This window comes from Coenobita brevimanus, chromosome 72 (assembly GCF_032717465.1).
Source record: "Coenobita brevimanus isolate Jiangsu-jjx chromosome 72, ASM3271746v2, whole genome shotgun sequence".
NCBI classification, from domain to species: domain Eukaryota; kingdom Metazoa; phylum Arthropoda; class Malacostraca; order Decapoda; family Coenobitidae; genus Coenobita; species Coenobita brevimanus.
This window is the reverse complement of record NC_137025.1, coordinates 2,795,001-2,812,562: the sequence shown is the minus strand read 5'-3', so window position 1 is coordinate 2,812,562 and position 17,562 is coordinate 2,795,001. Positions and strand designations below refer to the sequence as shown.

The 17,562-nt window shown below is 41.6% G+C and overlaps 1 protein-coding gene across 1 annotated transcript in view; it reads right to left on the bottom strand.

The window, feature by feature from the left end:
* Positions 1 to 17,562, bottom strand: part of LOC145407027 (TBC1 domain family member 10A-like) — a 50,976-nt gene that overhangs the window by 7,884 nt on the left and 25,530 nt on the right. The window contains exons 2-4 of the mRNA XM_080278046.1: positions 2,477 to 2,618; positions 1,884 to 2,060; positions 1,008 to 1,145 (exon numbers count right to left, since the gene is read on the bottom strand). Of these exons, the coding sequence (XP_080134172.1) occupies positions 1,008 to 1,145; positions 1,884 to 2,060; positions 2,477 to 2,598 (437 nt within the window). The 5' untranslated portion in view covers positions 2,599 to 2,618. The remainder of the gene's footprint in view (positions 1 to 1,007; positions 1,146 to 1,883; positions 2,061 to 2,476; positions 2,619 to 17,562) is intronic.

Below are 17,562 nucleotides of genomic sequence, written 5' to 3'. Positions count from 1 at the left end.
ATCCCTTGGATATAAACCTTCACCAGCTCAATCCGAAATAATCACTGCCATAGTCAGGAATCAATCCTGAGCCATGCAGAGCATAAGTATGTCACATTAGCCATTAACCACTTGCCTACTAAAATATGTGGGCTTTTATACACCACATTACAAAGGCTTCACATCCTTTCCACTGCATTTCATTGTGACTAACCCCATTATCTAGAGTCAATTTCTTGTTACAGTTTAATATTCAGAATGCAAAAATGTCAATTCTAGGCCAAGTTAAAGTGAACATAGTATAGCAGTGTTTAGAATTCAGTACTGAAATTTTTAAACTGTGTTAGGGATGAAAGCATTAACTTTGGAGCAACTGTACTTATGTTTTCTACAATGCTGGGCCATATAGGCACTGTTCAGAGCTTTCATAAAATCTGTACTATTCACTGGATATACACCAATTGGAGTTATCCATCAACATTATTAAAAGAAAGTTACAATGACTGTAAATGTAGGGTCTGCCATTTCTAACAAAACTATTCTTAGATGTGAAAGCTGGACCGATTTGAGATACGCTGCTTGAAGATATACTTATGACAGGTAGTACTGAGGGTTTGAAATTAAACTAATTTAAGATAAGAAGGTTAGGATGCCAAGTGGTGCACTGATTTTGTTGTTTCTGATTAATTTAGTCATGCTTAAAAGAACCAAGACCAAAGAACAATAATCATCAATGAAAACAATGAGTTTTTAACTGTATCTGAAGAATAACCCAAGGTAAGGTTGAGTACAGTATTACACAAGACTGATCATTTATCTGATAAAGCTGGGCCACTGCTATGACTTGAATATGATGCTACAATTACTGTCCATAACATCTAATAAGTCGTGGTTATGAGGTAGGACTGAGTCTCCACAGTTACTTGTCAAATCTACATGCCAATCTAAAACACACTTTACCATCAAATGTGCTAAAGAGGTCAAGAACCTGGAAAAGAAAGAAAGAAAAAAAAAACAATATAACATACCCATGTCCTCCTTTCTGCAGGAACATCTCGTGTAAGGGAAACTGTCGATGAAGGTCTTTCCTGATGTCATCTTCTAGTCTGGAATCTGCAGGAGCCTCTGCCAACTGATCAAACACTCCAGGATTTCTCTCTAGTTGCCTAACAAATGGTACAATACTGCATTACAATACTGTACCTGCCAAAAATTTCAAAGGCTTAAATTATGAATGTATGATCCATTTCACTGGGAACACTGTTGATATCATCTCCAATTTATGTTGCTCCCATTTCCTAACTCTGGATCACAACCAGTTCTTTTAAATATTGTACAGCAATGTGGAACTGCATTATGCGAACAATCATGTAGTTGTGAAATACTGTATGTAATACACTTACATAAACACCCACCATTCAATTCTTTACTTTCCCATTGGGGACACAGGGGCCAGGGCTAGGCTACCCAGTCCAGACATTTAAGGCAAGAGTGACCAATCGCTCACCCTTGAATGGCATTGTGTGAACAATAAATCAACAGGTTCAAGTTGGATATACAGTAATATGATACAAGTGATAACTTTGTAACCACACACTTGCAGATGAAACTTCAAAATTTACAAATAAACAATGACATCACACAACTTCTCACAAAAGCAAAACTGCACAGTAGCTGTCATTACTTTTCCTTCTGCAGCTGCCCAATAATCAACTAACCACCCTCTCTACTGCTGCCTGTCTACTGTCAACTTCCCACCTCTTCTGCTGCTGTTTGACTTTTGTCAATTCCCAACTCCTGTTGCTGACCATCTACTGTCAACTTCCCTTCCTTTTTGCTACAGCCTGTCTTCTGCCAACTTCTCATCCCTTCTGGTGCTGCCCATCTGTCTTCTATCCACTTACTTGTGTGCCCCACAGAGGTGTTGCCATGCACGAGCCCTGAGTGCAGAGGGTATGCCCTTACGGCAGCGGTCGCGAACTTTGCGGTAGCGTTTGAGCATGTGAGTATCCCAGCTGGACAGCATTTCCAGCCACTTGCGCTCTCGCCGACGTACAACCTCAACATCAATGCCATCGTCACTGTTTTAAAAACTCACAAGCATTAATGAAAGTAAAATGCAACATCAACTGATATTTTAAAACATAACTATTTGAGAAAAACATTAACAGAATGGAAAGTACAGTATCAGCTATGGGGGGCTGTATTGTTGTAAAAGAAATACATACTATAATAGCTGTACTCATTTAGTGATGTTGAGAAAATCCTTAATTATCCTTTGTTCAGAGAAGGTTCACATTATATATGCAGCATAGTGGTCTCTTTCACTGTACAGTATGATACTGATAGTGAAAAATTATATGGAACTTTAATGTAATGGTAAGCAGTACATAATGAGGTAAATGTGTAGTGTAGTGTAGTGTAGTGTAGCGTTGTGTACCAAAGTTTAGCAAGGTACAGTGTGGTTGTAATGTAGTGAAGGTGAAGCACGACATACCTGTCTTCGGTGTACTGGGCGCCCCCTAGGAATCCAAACTTGTCTGGGACGGTGGATATCTCAGAGGGGGCGGCTACACTGCTGCCCACTGACTCCGAGTCCGACCAGTCCCGCCCTGCCATGCCCAACTCCCCGCCACCCTCTGTTAATAGTGAAAGAGTACCATCATCATCATCATCTCCATTCTAACCCTATTTCACACCATCTTACAGTATCTCTATTTCTCTCCCTTCTAATCTGATTTGCCAATATTAAATAGGGAGGGACATGGCTAAAATTACTGCTGAACAAAAAGGATGTACCGTATATGTATATACTGTATATATATATATATATATATATATATATAAAGATGCACATTAGTAACATTAATACTATCACCTGACTAGCTACATAACGTAGTTTTTAGTTGAAATAAATCAGCTTATGGTACTGGTAACTTCAAAAACAATTGGCTGTACCACCGTAAGTGAAGACCTGCATTATATAAAAATAATAATAGCAATAAAAATAAATAACTGGTACTAAATGTGCAAAAACAATAATATAAAATTAGCCTTAAAAAAAAATGTTAGTAAAGGTGTATAATGCAAAACAGTATACCCAACCACAGTGCCATACAGTACCTTAATTACCGTAAATCACTAAAAATAAACACCAAAGAGAGCTCAACTGTTATAGTGCTATTCAAGTATGCAGTTCACAGCTGGTTCTACACATTACTAAACTAGGTGCAGGTAACTTGTAGGAGAGGTGAAAAGTACTTTACTACCCACAGAAGAAATATATACACAGCTTACATAATTTCCAACAATTAAATCTGCAGTATCTTAAATAAAAACTGAGTGCTATACATGACATACAGTACACTCCAAAAAGTACCTTGACGATCTTGTGTTGGATACCATTTACAGTGATGGGGAGAGGCATTTAAATCTTCAATATGATGGCCTCCTTTTAATCATCGTTCCCACCCAGTAATCTTATTTGGATTTGGATAGAAGTCTCATTAAGAAAAGGTAACTTCTTATGTACAATTGTACAATGGGTTTTTTTAATTCATTCCATTCTACCAGCAGAAGGATTTTAATAAATTAATTCCTAACACCAACCAACCTGATGACAATCATTCTATTGTATTCTTGCTATCACCATGCAATTTTATTCAACTTGGTAAAGATCTTTTTCTTTTTTTTCTTTTTTTGACGAGCGAGTCAACACTAAACCACCAGAGGTGTAGTCTAAGGTGAGAAATACATTCTCAGATTGAACAGGCTACATATGATGACATTTTTAAAATTTCATTCTCGCAAAAGCTTGATTTCAAATAGCTTGAGGAGACCTCTCATTGTGAAAGGGTCACACGATATCTTCAAAAGTATGGTGAAACGTTTACCTTATTGCTGCTACTACCGAATTGTTTCATTAACTTTAAGGGTGACCTGTTAAAGTGAACAGATAAGAGTGACATTTCCCGTTTTACGTTATGTTATGCATATACTGTACCGTACTGTACGGTACAGTATTATGTGTTTCACTTACTGAAACAACACCAGTCATATTACTCATATTACATTCAGTGCACCTCATACAACTTAAACCTATTATATAATAAGACATAGCCTACATAGGCCATCATTGGATCTTGGGTCAATCTCCAGGTGTAATCTAACTGGATCCAAAACACTCCAATTAGCACAATCTTGCTGAGAAAGTGACCTGATGTGCAGGGGAGAAGAATGCAATTAGTAGCCACAGAATCATGCCTTTTCTTGCCATTTCACACAACCATGCACTCCCCTTTTCAAAAGCAATTAACTGTGAAATTTATCCACCTAGCCACGCATTTTCTCCCTGATTCATGCTCCCCAAATTTAGGCATCTCTCATACACTCTTTCACACACTTAGCATAACAACCAGCATCATGCATCTAACCTGTATCATTTTCTGGCTGTTTCATGCCTTAAAATGCTTCTCATAAATTCATACACACTGCCCTAATGCATTTTCCCGCACTCAGTCCACGTCAGGCACATAACCTTGAGGCGTACATTTATGTGTTTTTCTTTATGCACCTAAGCATCATAACTCAACAGTTTTACACACACACACACGCAAACTCCTAATCTCTCTCTCTCTCTCTCTCTCTCTCTCTCTCACACACACACACACACACACACACAAATATAAAGACCACACCCTTTAATGAACAATGTGCTCTCCAAACACCATGTTCTGTACATCACATGCTGGTGACTGCTGTGTACATTATGGAAATAAGGGTGTAGTGTACTAAACACTGTACCATACCTGTAATAAGACAGAAGGGAGGAATGGAGGAGGGTTAGAGGAGGAGAAGGGGAAAGATGAAATGTGTATGAGAGAGAGAGAGAGAGAGAGAGAGAAAGAGAGTATGCATAACCAAGAGCATATAAAACAAACTAAGTGAATTAATAATAGAGTCCTGTACAGTTCAACCTTCTCCTAATCACATTTTTCGTACTACATGTAAACTATTACCTTGACATTCTCGTAGTGAAGGGGTTTGAAACTTTCTGGTAACCCCTCCAATACAATAGGTTTAAAAATTGCATTTTTACTATAATCAAATATTTGTTTTCTTTTTTCTGCTTTTTTTATGGAAGGGGGATTTCTTGCAGTTAGGGAGTTAATTTAATTGATAACAAGGCACCAGGTTAGATTTTTTGAATAAGTATTTTCAGCAAGCTACTCAGCGTTCAGTGAGCATTTTAATAATAAAATGTGCTGACAACCTTTTTTTTTTATTCTGCTCTTGCTACTTCCATGTTGCTCTATTCAAGTTAGGGGACTACCTCTCACAGTGCAGAGACAATACAGTATATACCTATACTCCTTTTACACTAACTTGGCCTAAAGTTCACACCTCTCCATCCTGAAGGTTGATTTGCAACAATTCATGTAGATTAATACAGTAAGGTACTGGAAGATGATGCAAGTCATGAAGAAGTGCTTTGAATGGATATGGAACTGTAGTATTGTCTTTCTGTCATTCAGCTAAGTGAAATGAGCTGCAAATGAACATAAATTGAGATAAAATTAAGGTGAAAAGAGTACAATGCAGTAGTTCAGTCCCTTCCATTTAAACATATTCCCCCTAAGCTGAATAAGATACTTTCATGGTAAGCAGAATAAAAATATGTCATCATACTGAAGGGGGGGGAGAGAAAACACTGGCTAAGCACAAGTGAGCATTTTGGAGACTTGACTTTTTAACAGAGCAATATGTATTCATCTAGTTTACTGATTTAATGAAAAGCACTTACTGGGCACATTTTGGGGGTTTTTGTCAGTAAGCTTAATTGTAAAGAGCATTGTGGGAGGGAGGTTAATATTAGCAACTTGGAATTGTAAGTCAGTATTTGCACACTGAATTTTGAGCATTTCTGATTACCTGTACTATAAAAATCAAGTTATTTTTCATGGCAGTACTTAGAATGTACATTTTTAGTGCATTTGTTATGAGTACTGTACTTTGAGGGTAGCTTTATGAGCATATTAAGGGTAGCAATTATTATGGGCATTATATATGAGAGTAATGAATACCAGTATTCTGAGAGCATTTGATGAGCATTTTTAGGGTAGCATTTTATATGATTACCAGAGGAGCATTGTGGCGTTAGTATTTTAAAGAGAATTTTGAAACTTTGTGAACATACACTGTTAAGAGCATTTTGAGGGTAACATCTAATACTGTATAAGGATTCTGAGTCCAAATTATGCGTATTTGAGAGTATATGGAATCGGATGAAAAAACAGTAGCCAAAGTATATGATCATGTGGCAATAATGAGCGAAACAATCAAAGGATGTGATATTCAAGGGAAGTGAAGAGGCCTATAAGGTGAGCAATAGGGAAAGAGCATTTATAGTGGTTAGCTATATAAATGTAAGCAAGCATTGAAGATAGAGGTCAGTAATGGTATCTCAGGAAAGTAAAATAAGCAAAGGAAAAGAAGACAACATATGCAGGAAATGAAGTGAGCACTGGTAGAAGTCAAGGGTGGGGCTGACTGAAGCATTAGGACCAGAGGATACTGAGTGGGCATATGACAAGAGAGCACTCAAGTGAACATAGTGAAGAAGTGAACTGAGCTTGGTACGTAAGTGATGTGAACATGGAGGTTCACTGAAGTAAGCACTGAGCATAGTACTGTATCTGTCTGAAGTATTTACAGTAAGCACAGTTAAGTAGTCCTGCAAAGTGAAGTGAGCACTGAGGTTAGTATTGGAGTGAGCATTTAAAGCAAGCATATAACCTATACAAGTTGTCAAGTGTGCGAAGTGAGGACTATGGCTGGTATTAATGTGTTTACAGTAAGAACAGAGTGAAGAAGTACATGACATTAGTACTGAAGATAGAAATAAAGAGAAATTAGTGTGAGTATACTTAAGTAAGCACAGGAAGGAGCAGTAAAATAAGTGAGCGGTGAGGTTAGTACTGAAGTAAGCTGAACTGAGCACTGAGTGTAGCTGTCAGTGGAGTGAGCATGATATGAGCATATACTGACCGATATACCAGGTGGTGGAGGTGGACATAACAGTGAGTGGGTATGCTCCGGACCCCGCTGTAATGTAACATGTCATTAACACCGCATCATTCCTACACAACCCGTCCCCGCACCTAACCTAACACCACCAGTCCTACTGTAACACATAATGTAACAGACAGGACAACTTCAGGCATTACTGTGCTTCTGTCAACAACCTTGTCACTTCTAACCATTTCCATAACATTCTTTTTTCTTTTTTTTTTCAGGTACCACCAGGCAATTTTAAAGACCACTCGGTTTGGAAGCACAAGAAATAATTTATACCACTAACCAAGTCACCACAATTTTTTTTTTTTTTTTTTTTTTTTTTTTTTTTTTTTTTACCCTAGAACTCATTCCTACCTTATAACTACAGCTCACGGAATTTCCTCCAACCACGACTTAGAAACACTTTATTCCTGCTGTGGGAATGGCCCAGTTCCATCAGGTGAAAACAAACCAACTGTAGTAAGGAGGGGTTGAGTAAGTGACAGAAGCACCGCAAATGCTGGAAGCTGTGCCATGTGTGTTCACCATAGAGTCTCTTAAGCTGATTTACTAACGATATAGCATATGTTCAACAAGTGCTGCACAGGTAACCCCGCTACAATTACGTACTGTGCACATTCCATCGCTATAAACACTTAACACATTTTTAACACAACACTTACTGCTCACTAAACATACAGATGCTTAAATTTAACATCAAGCAAACAAAAACCAATACTTACCATTTTTTACACCAAGGAACCGAAATTAACACTAAACACCTTCACTTAACAAAGCATATGTTTAACACTAATTCTAAACATGCTTAACACTGTGATTGTTTAACATACACAAACAGTAGCTCATTCAACACATGCAATTTAACATCAAACAATGGTAGCACATTTCTAGCACAAATGTAGCTGATACTTAACACTACAGAAGTCAATATTTAATACTGATTTAACACATGCATACAGCACATTTGATTATACGGTTCATATTTATGCTTTCAAAATCGATGACTTGTTTTTTCTCTCTTTTGTTAATTCTAGGGACACCAGATGATTTAACTCAGCTTAGAAGAGTCTGATAGTGAAGGGGTTAATGAAAGCTGTATCTAACCCCTCCAGTGTGAAAAGTTGAATAAAATTGTCTGGCAGCAGTCACAACGAGAGAGAGAGAGAGAGAGAGAGAGAGAGAGAGAGAGAGAGAGAGAGAGAGAGAGAGAGACTGGTAACAGGGATTGCCTTGTCACTTTCTCCTTAATTGCCATTATTAAATATAGGCTATATTGTATTAGCCTAACACTTATTTCCCCCACCTCTCTCTCTCTCTCATGGCATGGTAGACTTAAACTGTCTATGATACCGTATCTATTTTGTTTTGGGGTCTGAAAAACAGCTTAGCCTCTCTCTCTCTCTCTCTCTCCAACCCCTTTCTTATTTTTATTAACTCCATTCCCCTATTTTTATTAACTCCATTCCCCTATTTTTATTAACTCCATTCCCTCCTTTCCCTTTCTCTCTTTTTCACCCTAGACTTTTCCTCCTTTTCTCCCCCTTCATTTCTTTTCTTCCCATGTTTCCACTCCCTACCTCCATACCTTCTCTTCCTCTCTCCCTCCCTATCCTTTCTCTCCTTCCCCCCTCCCTCTCCATACCCTTTATCCCTGTCTCTTGCAGTTTGAGTACAATGGAACGCTTGAATAAGTCTCTGCGATGAGGGTGAGAAGGGAGAGGGGGTAAAAAGGGGATAAGATGGGAGGAGAGGGAAGGAAAAAGGGAGATGGGGAGGGAGGAGAGAGAGAGACGGGAGGGAGAAGCAAGAGGAACAATGAAATGCATGGGAGAAGGACTTCAGGAGAGGGGGGGAGAGAGGGAGAGGAAGATGGAGAGGGGCAGGCGAGAGGGGGAAAAGGGGGAGAGAGAGAGAGGATGCGTGGGAGGGGAGGCAAGCTGGAAAAGGCGCAACCAGACTTACACCATACCTTTCTCTCTCTCTCTCTCTCTCTCTTTCTCTCCACACCCTGTCTCACCGTCTGTCTTGTATCTCTCCTACCCTCCTGGGCCTCCTGTCAGTCCCCCTATGACTTCAAGACAGACAGGGTGAAGGTGGGACAAGAGGAGTGGCAGGGGGGGGGGGAAGGGAGTAGGAGAGGGTGGAGCTGAAGTGGGTGATGAAAAGGAGAGAGAGAGAGAGAGAGAGAGTGTTGCGTGGGTGTAGGGTAGGTAAGTATTACATGCGGGTAGGAGGGTGAGAGGGAGAGAAACAGGAGTATGGGAGGGAAAATTGGCAGGCAGGGAGGAGTGAGTGAGTGAGTGAGTGAGAGAGTGAATAAGTGAGTGAGTGAGTGAGTGAGTGAGAGAGTGAATGAGTGAGTGAGTGAGAGAGTGAATGAGTGAGTGAGTGAGTACGGTAAGTAAATAAGGGAGGGAGGGAAGGAGGGAGGAGGAGGGAAGGCAATGTGTTCTGAACGATGGAGGGAGGGAGGGCAATGTGGTGTGTTGAAGATATGGAGAGAGAGAGAGAGAGAGAGAGACTTACTCGTTCATACACAGCACAAAGAAAGCTGATAGTACGAATCTTTCTCTCTCTCTCTCTCTCTCTCTCTCTCTCTCTCTCTCTCTCTCTCTCTCACAAAACACACACACACACACACACACACACACACACACACACACACACACACACACACATTAAATAGATTAGAAAGTAGCAGACTCCTTCCCCACCCACCACACCCCCTTAGTACTGCCAGTATGAACACTGAACAACACTGTGGCTACCTCAGCAACAGCTACTACTACTACTACGGTACTAAAACTACTACTACTACTACTACTACTACGGTACTACTAAAACTACTACTACTACTACGGTACTACTAAAACTACTACTACTACTACTACGGTACTACTAAAACTACTACTACCATCACTATCACCATGATCACCAACACCATCACCAATACTAGCTGCTGGTGCTGCTACTACTACTACTACTACTAATCACCACGATCACCACCACCACTATTACTAGCTGCTGTTGTTGTTGTTGCTACAACTATTTTTTTATACTACTACTACTACTACTACGAATCTATGATCACCACCACCACTAGCTGCTATTGTTGTTGCTGCTACTACTTCTACTAGCTGCTGCTGCTACTACTACTATACTACTACTACGGTGCTAAACAAATGCTACTCTACATATCATAAAGCTTCATAATCTCTCTCTCTCTCTCTCTCTCTCTCTCTCTCTCTCTCACTAGCAGCCTGCTTAAACAATTATTCTACTTTCTCTTCAAGTGCTCGTTCTACTGTTCTGAGACAAGGGTGGAGGAAGGGAGAGTGCGTAGGTGGGTGAGGAGGAAGGGAGGGGAAGGGACGGGGAGAGGAGGGAAATGGAGGGAAAGCAAAGGAAAGGGAGAGGGACAAAAGATAAGGTGGGGAAGAAAAGGAAGGGATGGAAAAGAGAAAGAACGGAGAAAGGAGAGGTGATAGGGAGAGGAAAGGGGGGAATGGAGAGTAAGGAGGATAAGCGGAAGGAGAGAAAAAATAAATATGGATGGAGTGTGAAATTATGAAGGAAGCAGAGCAGAGAAGACTATGGATGGATGGATAAGGGAGGGAGAGATCAAGGAGGGAGGAGGGGAGGAAATGGAGGGAGAAACTGAAGGGAGGGAGAGAGGGAGGGAGGGAGAGAAGTGATGATGAAGAGTAGTGAGATGGAAGAAACGAAGGAAGGGCACGTGAGAAAGAATGAGGGGTACATGAGAGGAGAGATGAAGTGATTAGCAAAGGGGGGAGAGAGAGAGAGAGAGAGAGAGAGAGAGAAGGGGGGGGTACGAAGGAAGGATGGCAGGAGATATGGTTGAGAGGTAGAAGGGAGGATGGGAGTGGCTAAGTGAGGAGAAAAGACAGAGGGGAATCAAGGAGGGAAGCATGTATGTATGTATGTAAGGAAGGAAGGAACGAAGTAAGAACGTACATAGGCAGGTACGGAGAGGGTGATACCGGTACTTTAGGCACAAGAGAGGACAGGTAGGTAGGTACGTAGGTAGGTTGGCAGGTAGGTAGGTAGGTTGGCAGGTAGGTAGGTAGGTACGTAGGTAAGTAGGTAGGTACGTAGGTAAGTAGGTAGGTAGGTTGGCAGGTAGGTAGGTAGGTACACGTTATACAGGTGTAAATGGTAGGAAGTAAGCATGTGGGAAGGTGAGGGGGAAGTGAGGGGGGGAGGGGGGAAGTGAGGGGGGGAGGGGGGAGGTAAGGTAGGTGTGGGAAGCAGCTAGGCCTATGAAGGGAGGGAGGGAGGGAGAGAAAGGGAGAGGATGTGTGGAGTGCTGTAGATAGGAAGACAAGTAAAGAGAGGGAGGGAGGGAGAAAATTGAGAGAGAGAGAGAGAGAGAGAGAGAGAGAGAGAGAAGGGAAGGTAGGGAGGGTGTGTGGGTAGGTAGAAAAGAGGGAGGGAGGGAGGGGGGGAGGGTGTGTGAAGTAGAAGCGAGCATGTTCCTTCTCATATTACCTTGAGTGTCGAGTGTTAGCCTCCTCTCTCTCTCTCTCTCTCTCTCTCTCTCTCACACACACACACACACACACACACACACACACACACACACACACACACACACACACTATGACTACATACAGCTGAGGGAAATGGCCAACCTTAACCTCTGAAGCCTTCCAACTGGCAGATAAAATGGTTTGGCGCTGGCAATAATAATAATAATAATAATAATAATAATAATAATAATAACCTATATTATAATGATCCGACTTCTGTATGTTTGTTGGTTGGTTTGTTACCGTAACAGCAAAAACAGCGCAACGTAGAGCAATATTTGATAGAGCATGGTATCGTTAAAATGTTCTAACTTGAGGAATAAAATAATTTCCAGTCCAATCGGGCCACCGGTTCCCCAATTATGACTCATTTCTGGCCTTTTGACATCGAGAGAAGGCCGCCAGAGAAGGCCTTTAAGCGATTAATAATACTAATACCAATACTACTAATAATAATTCCTTAGCCTCAATTTAAAGGTTTTAGGAGATAGTTAAAGAAAAATGAAAGCCGACCCGCATAACTGACAACCATGAAAATAATGTGGATAGTTCATAGTTTCATCCTAACTACAGTGTTTTACTCTTTGTACTCTAACTTGACCTAAAATTGCCACCTCTCCTTGAATGCGGAGCTGTAACAATATATTAACTCTAGGATATGACGCTAGTCACGATGAAGTGCAGTTGAAAGGATGGAAGGCTGCAGCACTGCCTTATTCTGACTCCGAGCTGCGTGAAATAAGCTGCAAAAGGACGAAAACCTGGCCTAAGTCAGTGTGAAAGACATAGTCACGAAGAGGAGCTGCTGAAAGGTTACGGATTCGTGGCACTGTCTTGTCACTGTATGAAACTGGCTGTTAAAGGACGAAAATTTGGGCAAAATTAAAGTAAAAAAGCATAGCAATTACTTATATGAGAAACGAACCCCGCCTTCAAAACGCTAATGTCTCATCTACTCCTACTCCTTCCTCACTTTCTTCTTTTACAGCCCCATTTAGGCTAACTTTCCTCCCCACTCCTCCCTTTCCCTCCACCCCTCCCTCGTCATTCCCTCCTTTCTTCCAATCCTTTCCCTTCACTTATCCTACTTTTCGTTTTTTTTTCCTCCCTCCCTTTCCAACCAAATTCTCTCCCTTTTCACTTCTCTTCCTCCCTTTCTTCATTTGCCATCCATTCTTCCCCCTCCATCCCTTTCTTCCCTCTAATTATTCCTTCATCGTTGTCTTCTACTCCTCTCTTTCCCTCCTTCCCTCCTCTCCCTTCCCTCCACTTCCCTTTCTCTCTCTTCCTCCCTCCCCTCCTCTCCCTTCTCATTTCCTCCCTTCCTCCCTTCCCTCCCTCCAGAGCTCCTCCCTGCCCTCTTCACACTAATTATCAATGTTGTGTACACACTCTAGGTGTGTGTGTGTGTGTGTGTGTGTGTGTGTGTGTGAGAGAGAGAGAGAGAGAGAGAGAGAGAGAGAGAGAGAGCGAGCCTTGTGAGTGCTTAGCGCCTATCTCTCTCTCTCTCTCTCTCTCTCTCTCTCTCTCTCTCCGGTGTAAAGCTTTTCTATTATTATGAAAGTCGAACCACCTCGCTGGGGTCGTAAAGTCTATGTGGTGTGGTCTCTCTCTCTCTCTCTCTCTCACACACACACACACACACACACACACACACACACACACACACACACACACACACACACACACACACACACAAAGGAAAAATGGACTCGACTGCTGTTAAGAACTTTGTCACTCCTTGGTGACTAAAATTTGTTCTTGTCTAGTTCTTTCCCTTCTTACCTTGCCTTTCCTCCCCCTTGCCTTCCTTTTCTCTCCCCTCCCTTCTCCCTTCTCCCTCTCCCTGTAAACCTCTTTCATTCATTCATCTTTTCCCCCATTCATTCTCTATCCCATCTTTTCTTCATCTTGCTCCTTCCCTCTCTCCCTCTTAGTTTCTCTTACCCCAATCCTTCCCTCTCCCCCTCTTTCTCTTCATTTTCTTCCACTTACTCCTTCCTCCATCTATCTCCCCTTCTCCTCCTCCCTCCCTGCCTCTTCTCTCCCTCGTCCGTCTCTCCCTCCTCCTCCTCCTCCTTTCCCCTCTCCCCCTCTCTCCTTCAACAATCCTGCCTCACTTCCGGTTGAGGTAAGTGACACTCGAGACGTGATTTACCACCTGCCTCACCCCACACCTGCCTTACCCCACACCTGCCTTATCCCACACCTACCTCATCATACCTGCCTCCCCCCACCCACCCTACCCTACCTCCCTCACACCCACCTTCCTCACCATACCTGCCTCACCTCCTCTGTGCCTCACCACCAGTCTCACCCACACCTGCCTTACCCCACCTTCCCCACCCTACCTGCCTTACCCCAACTTCCTCACCCCAACTGCCTGACCCCCACCTACCGTACCTTCCTCACCTCACCTGCCTCACATTAGGACGAAACAATTCCATCCCTATTGTCCTCTACCTGACAGTAATTTGCTCCACTATTCTATACAATTTCCACGTCAGTTTTTACGCATAACCTACAATTAGTTCGACTCTGAGATGGAGCGAAAGAATGAGGCACTGACATAGCACATCACACAGGAGGGATGAGAGATTTAAGACGCGGGGGAATGAAGCCAACAATCAGTAAGTCAGTGATGAAAGTTAGGAAAGACTGTGTGCTAACGTGAGCAGGATGATGATGATGATGATGATGATGATGATGATGATGATGATGATGATGATGATGATGATGATGACGATGATGGTTGATGATGATAGGAATGATGATGATGATGATGACGATGATGGTTGATAATGATAGGAGTGATGATGATGACCAGTGAAGGTGGTTGATAATGACAGTAATGATGATGATGATGATGATGATGATGAAGATGATGATTGATAATGATAGGACTGATGATGATGATGAACAATGAAGATGGCTATAATAATAATGATAGTACTGATGATGATGATGATGATGATATTCTGAATCGCATGGTGTTTTTTTTTTTCTCACTTTTTCCTGCCACCTGTCCCTCATTATATCGCCCGCTCCAGTATCACACCTGCGGTTCATTACATCACATTCAGCTGTTTCATCCCTATTAAGCAATCTATCTATCTATCTATCACCTATCTCATTATCTATCGTTATCATTAGGCTACTGTTCCCTGTCTATCTACGTACAGGCCTTAGAGTTTGTAGTCGTATTTTTTGTAGCGCCAGGTTCATCCGAAATGTAAACCCAGTGGACTGAAGGCTGAAGCTGCCCTCCTCTTATAAGCCACCATCCTCCTTTTCGGGGATAGGAAAGGGAGTTGAGGGACGTGTGTATAACCAGACAGTGGATCCACATGGTTACATCGGTGCCACCACGTGAAGGCGTACCTCTCTCGTTGTGTTAAAATACATGAAACAAAATGAAAATAAATAAATAAATAAACAACGCAACCCTACTCTGATTCTGTTTAATTAATTCCGTAAAAACATATCCTTACCTCAAAACCCGTGATGTGAACAACTTAACTGTGTATTTATCAGTATATATATATTTATCAGTATATATCCGATAGGCTAAACGGTGTATTGCTAACTCTTGCATTAAACCATATGAGGAGAAATTTGCCTTACTTTCCAAACAGGTTCATATCCCCCGTAAGGAAAACGTACGCGGAGCTGGCTGACATGTTGAATAAAAAAAAAAAAAACTAATGGCGGGGCGGGGCGGGGCGGCATGGGGCGGGGGTAAAAGTTGTTTCCCCTGGGGCCCCCGCTGCTCGTAATTGTATCGGTTAAGTCTGTCTGTTTTAACCTGAAGGAACTGGGTCACAGCCTTCACTTTAATACTACGTCGTGGTTGTGTGAAATTCGATGACTCTTACTTATGAGGTAGGAATGAGTCTCCTTGGTTACTTGTCAAATAACCCTCCAATCTGACCAAACTACACTTAGCCATCAATCGAGGTAACGGAGGTAAAAAAAAAAAAAAAAGAAAAAAAAAAAAAAAAGGATTACCAGCCGCCATGTTTTCTTCTCTCCCTACCTTAATTCCTTCACCCCGATGACGCTGTTATTGTTTTTCTTATCTCCAGTTTTATTTATCTCTGTACAGATTATTTTTAACTCGAGGGCTTACAAAATAACTTTCAATAATCCCTTTACAACCTTACAAAATAACTTTCAATAATCCCTTTACAACAAGAGGTCTCCGCTAAGCTAAATAAAAATAATCTAGTAATAGGAAGATAGTATAAAAAGTATGTCCCGCAAAAGAAGTGGTTTTAAAAGTGGTTTAACCCTGAACGTACTTACTTCCCCTTCGTACTCTGTCTACCTCTACTACCGCACTTCTACCAACCTACCTACCCACTTCCCCTTCCTACTCTATTTACCGCACTTCCCTCCTACGTACCTACCTAACTACGTACTTAGGCTACTTCCCCTTCGTACTCTGTTTACCGCACTTCCCTCCTATCTACTCACCAACCCACATACCCTACCCATACCCCACACTCTGAGATAACAGCAGCAGGGCACTATAACACACAGGCCACTTAGCAAACACGGCTGGATGGATAAAAAGGCAATAATTCATACCGCTAAAGTGGCAGGATGCGTTCGGAATCCTGATGAAAACACGTAACATCCACAGTTCGTAATTCAACACTATTTATTTATTTTTGATCTGTTTTTCATGGCTATCTGATTGGTAGTACTTGTGGTTTACGGGACAGATGTAAACAAGGGTGGTGTATATGTAAACCAATCTGCAAATACGTGTAAATTAAACAACATACCGGTACCTGAAATCACATGTAAATAATAAGATATAAACAGTACGGTATACAGTATACTTCAAATTATATGTTTAGAGAATGTGCAAAGATGCAGACTAATGTAAACAAGAGTATAGGCTAACCAGACATGTAAATATATAAGGGGAATGTAAACACGAACAGCTGTAAATGCATGGATGGTAAATAATGCTAGACGTTAACAAGGGAAGATAAATGCTTGAGATGTTATGAGTAAAATATTGGTAAGAGCTGTAGACGTGAATGAAGGTAAATGTACCGGTAAACACACACACACACACACACACACACACACACACACACACACACACACACACACACACACACACACACTTCCTTAGTCAGTTGTACCCTTGAAGTCATGTTTGCAGACCTAGCTACCTGTCTACCAACCTACACACACACACACACACACACACACACACACACACACACACACACACACACAAACCAAATTCCTTTGACACTGGCGTCCTTGAAGTGATTTGCAGATCTACCTTCCTTGCTTCCTTCCATCCTTCCTACCTACCTATCCACAGCCTCCCCCCTCTCCTAACACACACACACACACACACACACACACACACACACACACACACACACACACACACACAATAATTTCCTTCGACATTCCTGACCTTGAAGTGATGTTCGCAGACCGGACCTACCAACCTACTACACACAATCATCATCATCATCATCATCATATCATCGTCAAATGTATTGTATCCAGTATAAAAGAAAAACAAGAATCCAAGTCCTAACTATTTCGGAAAAAAAAAAAAAAAAAAAAAAAAAAAAGAGGACTGATATTGAGAACAACCATATATTTCACTTATCATTCCAACCCTGGACAGGAAAAATGAGTCATGATGATATTTTTTTCTTTATGGCCTTTCATGTGCTTGCATCATGTTCCCACCCTCAACTCTACTAATACAAACACACACACACACACACACACACACACACACACACACACACACACACACACTGCCAAGACTACCGGTACGACTTTCACATGCATCACTCTTCATATTCCTTCCCCACTCGTACTTCGCCGGCAAGGGGAGGGGTAATTTCTGGCCTGCAGTTCACTGGGTTCACGTTCACATGAGCCTGGGGTTGCAAATACTTATATATCCCTT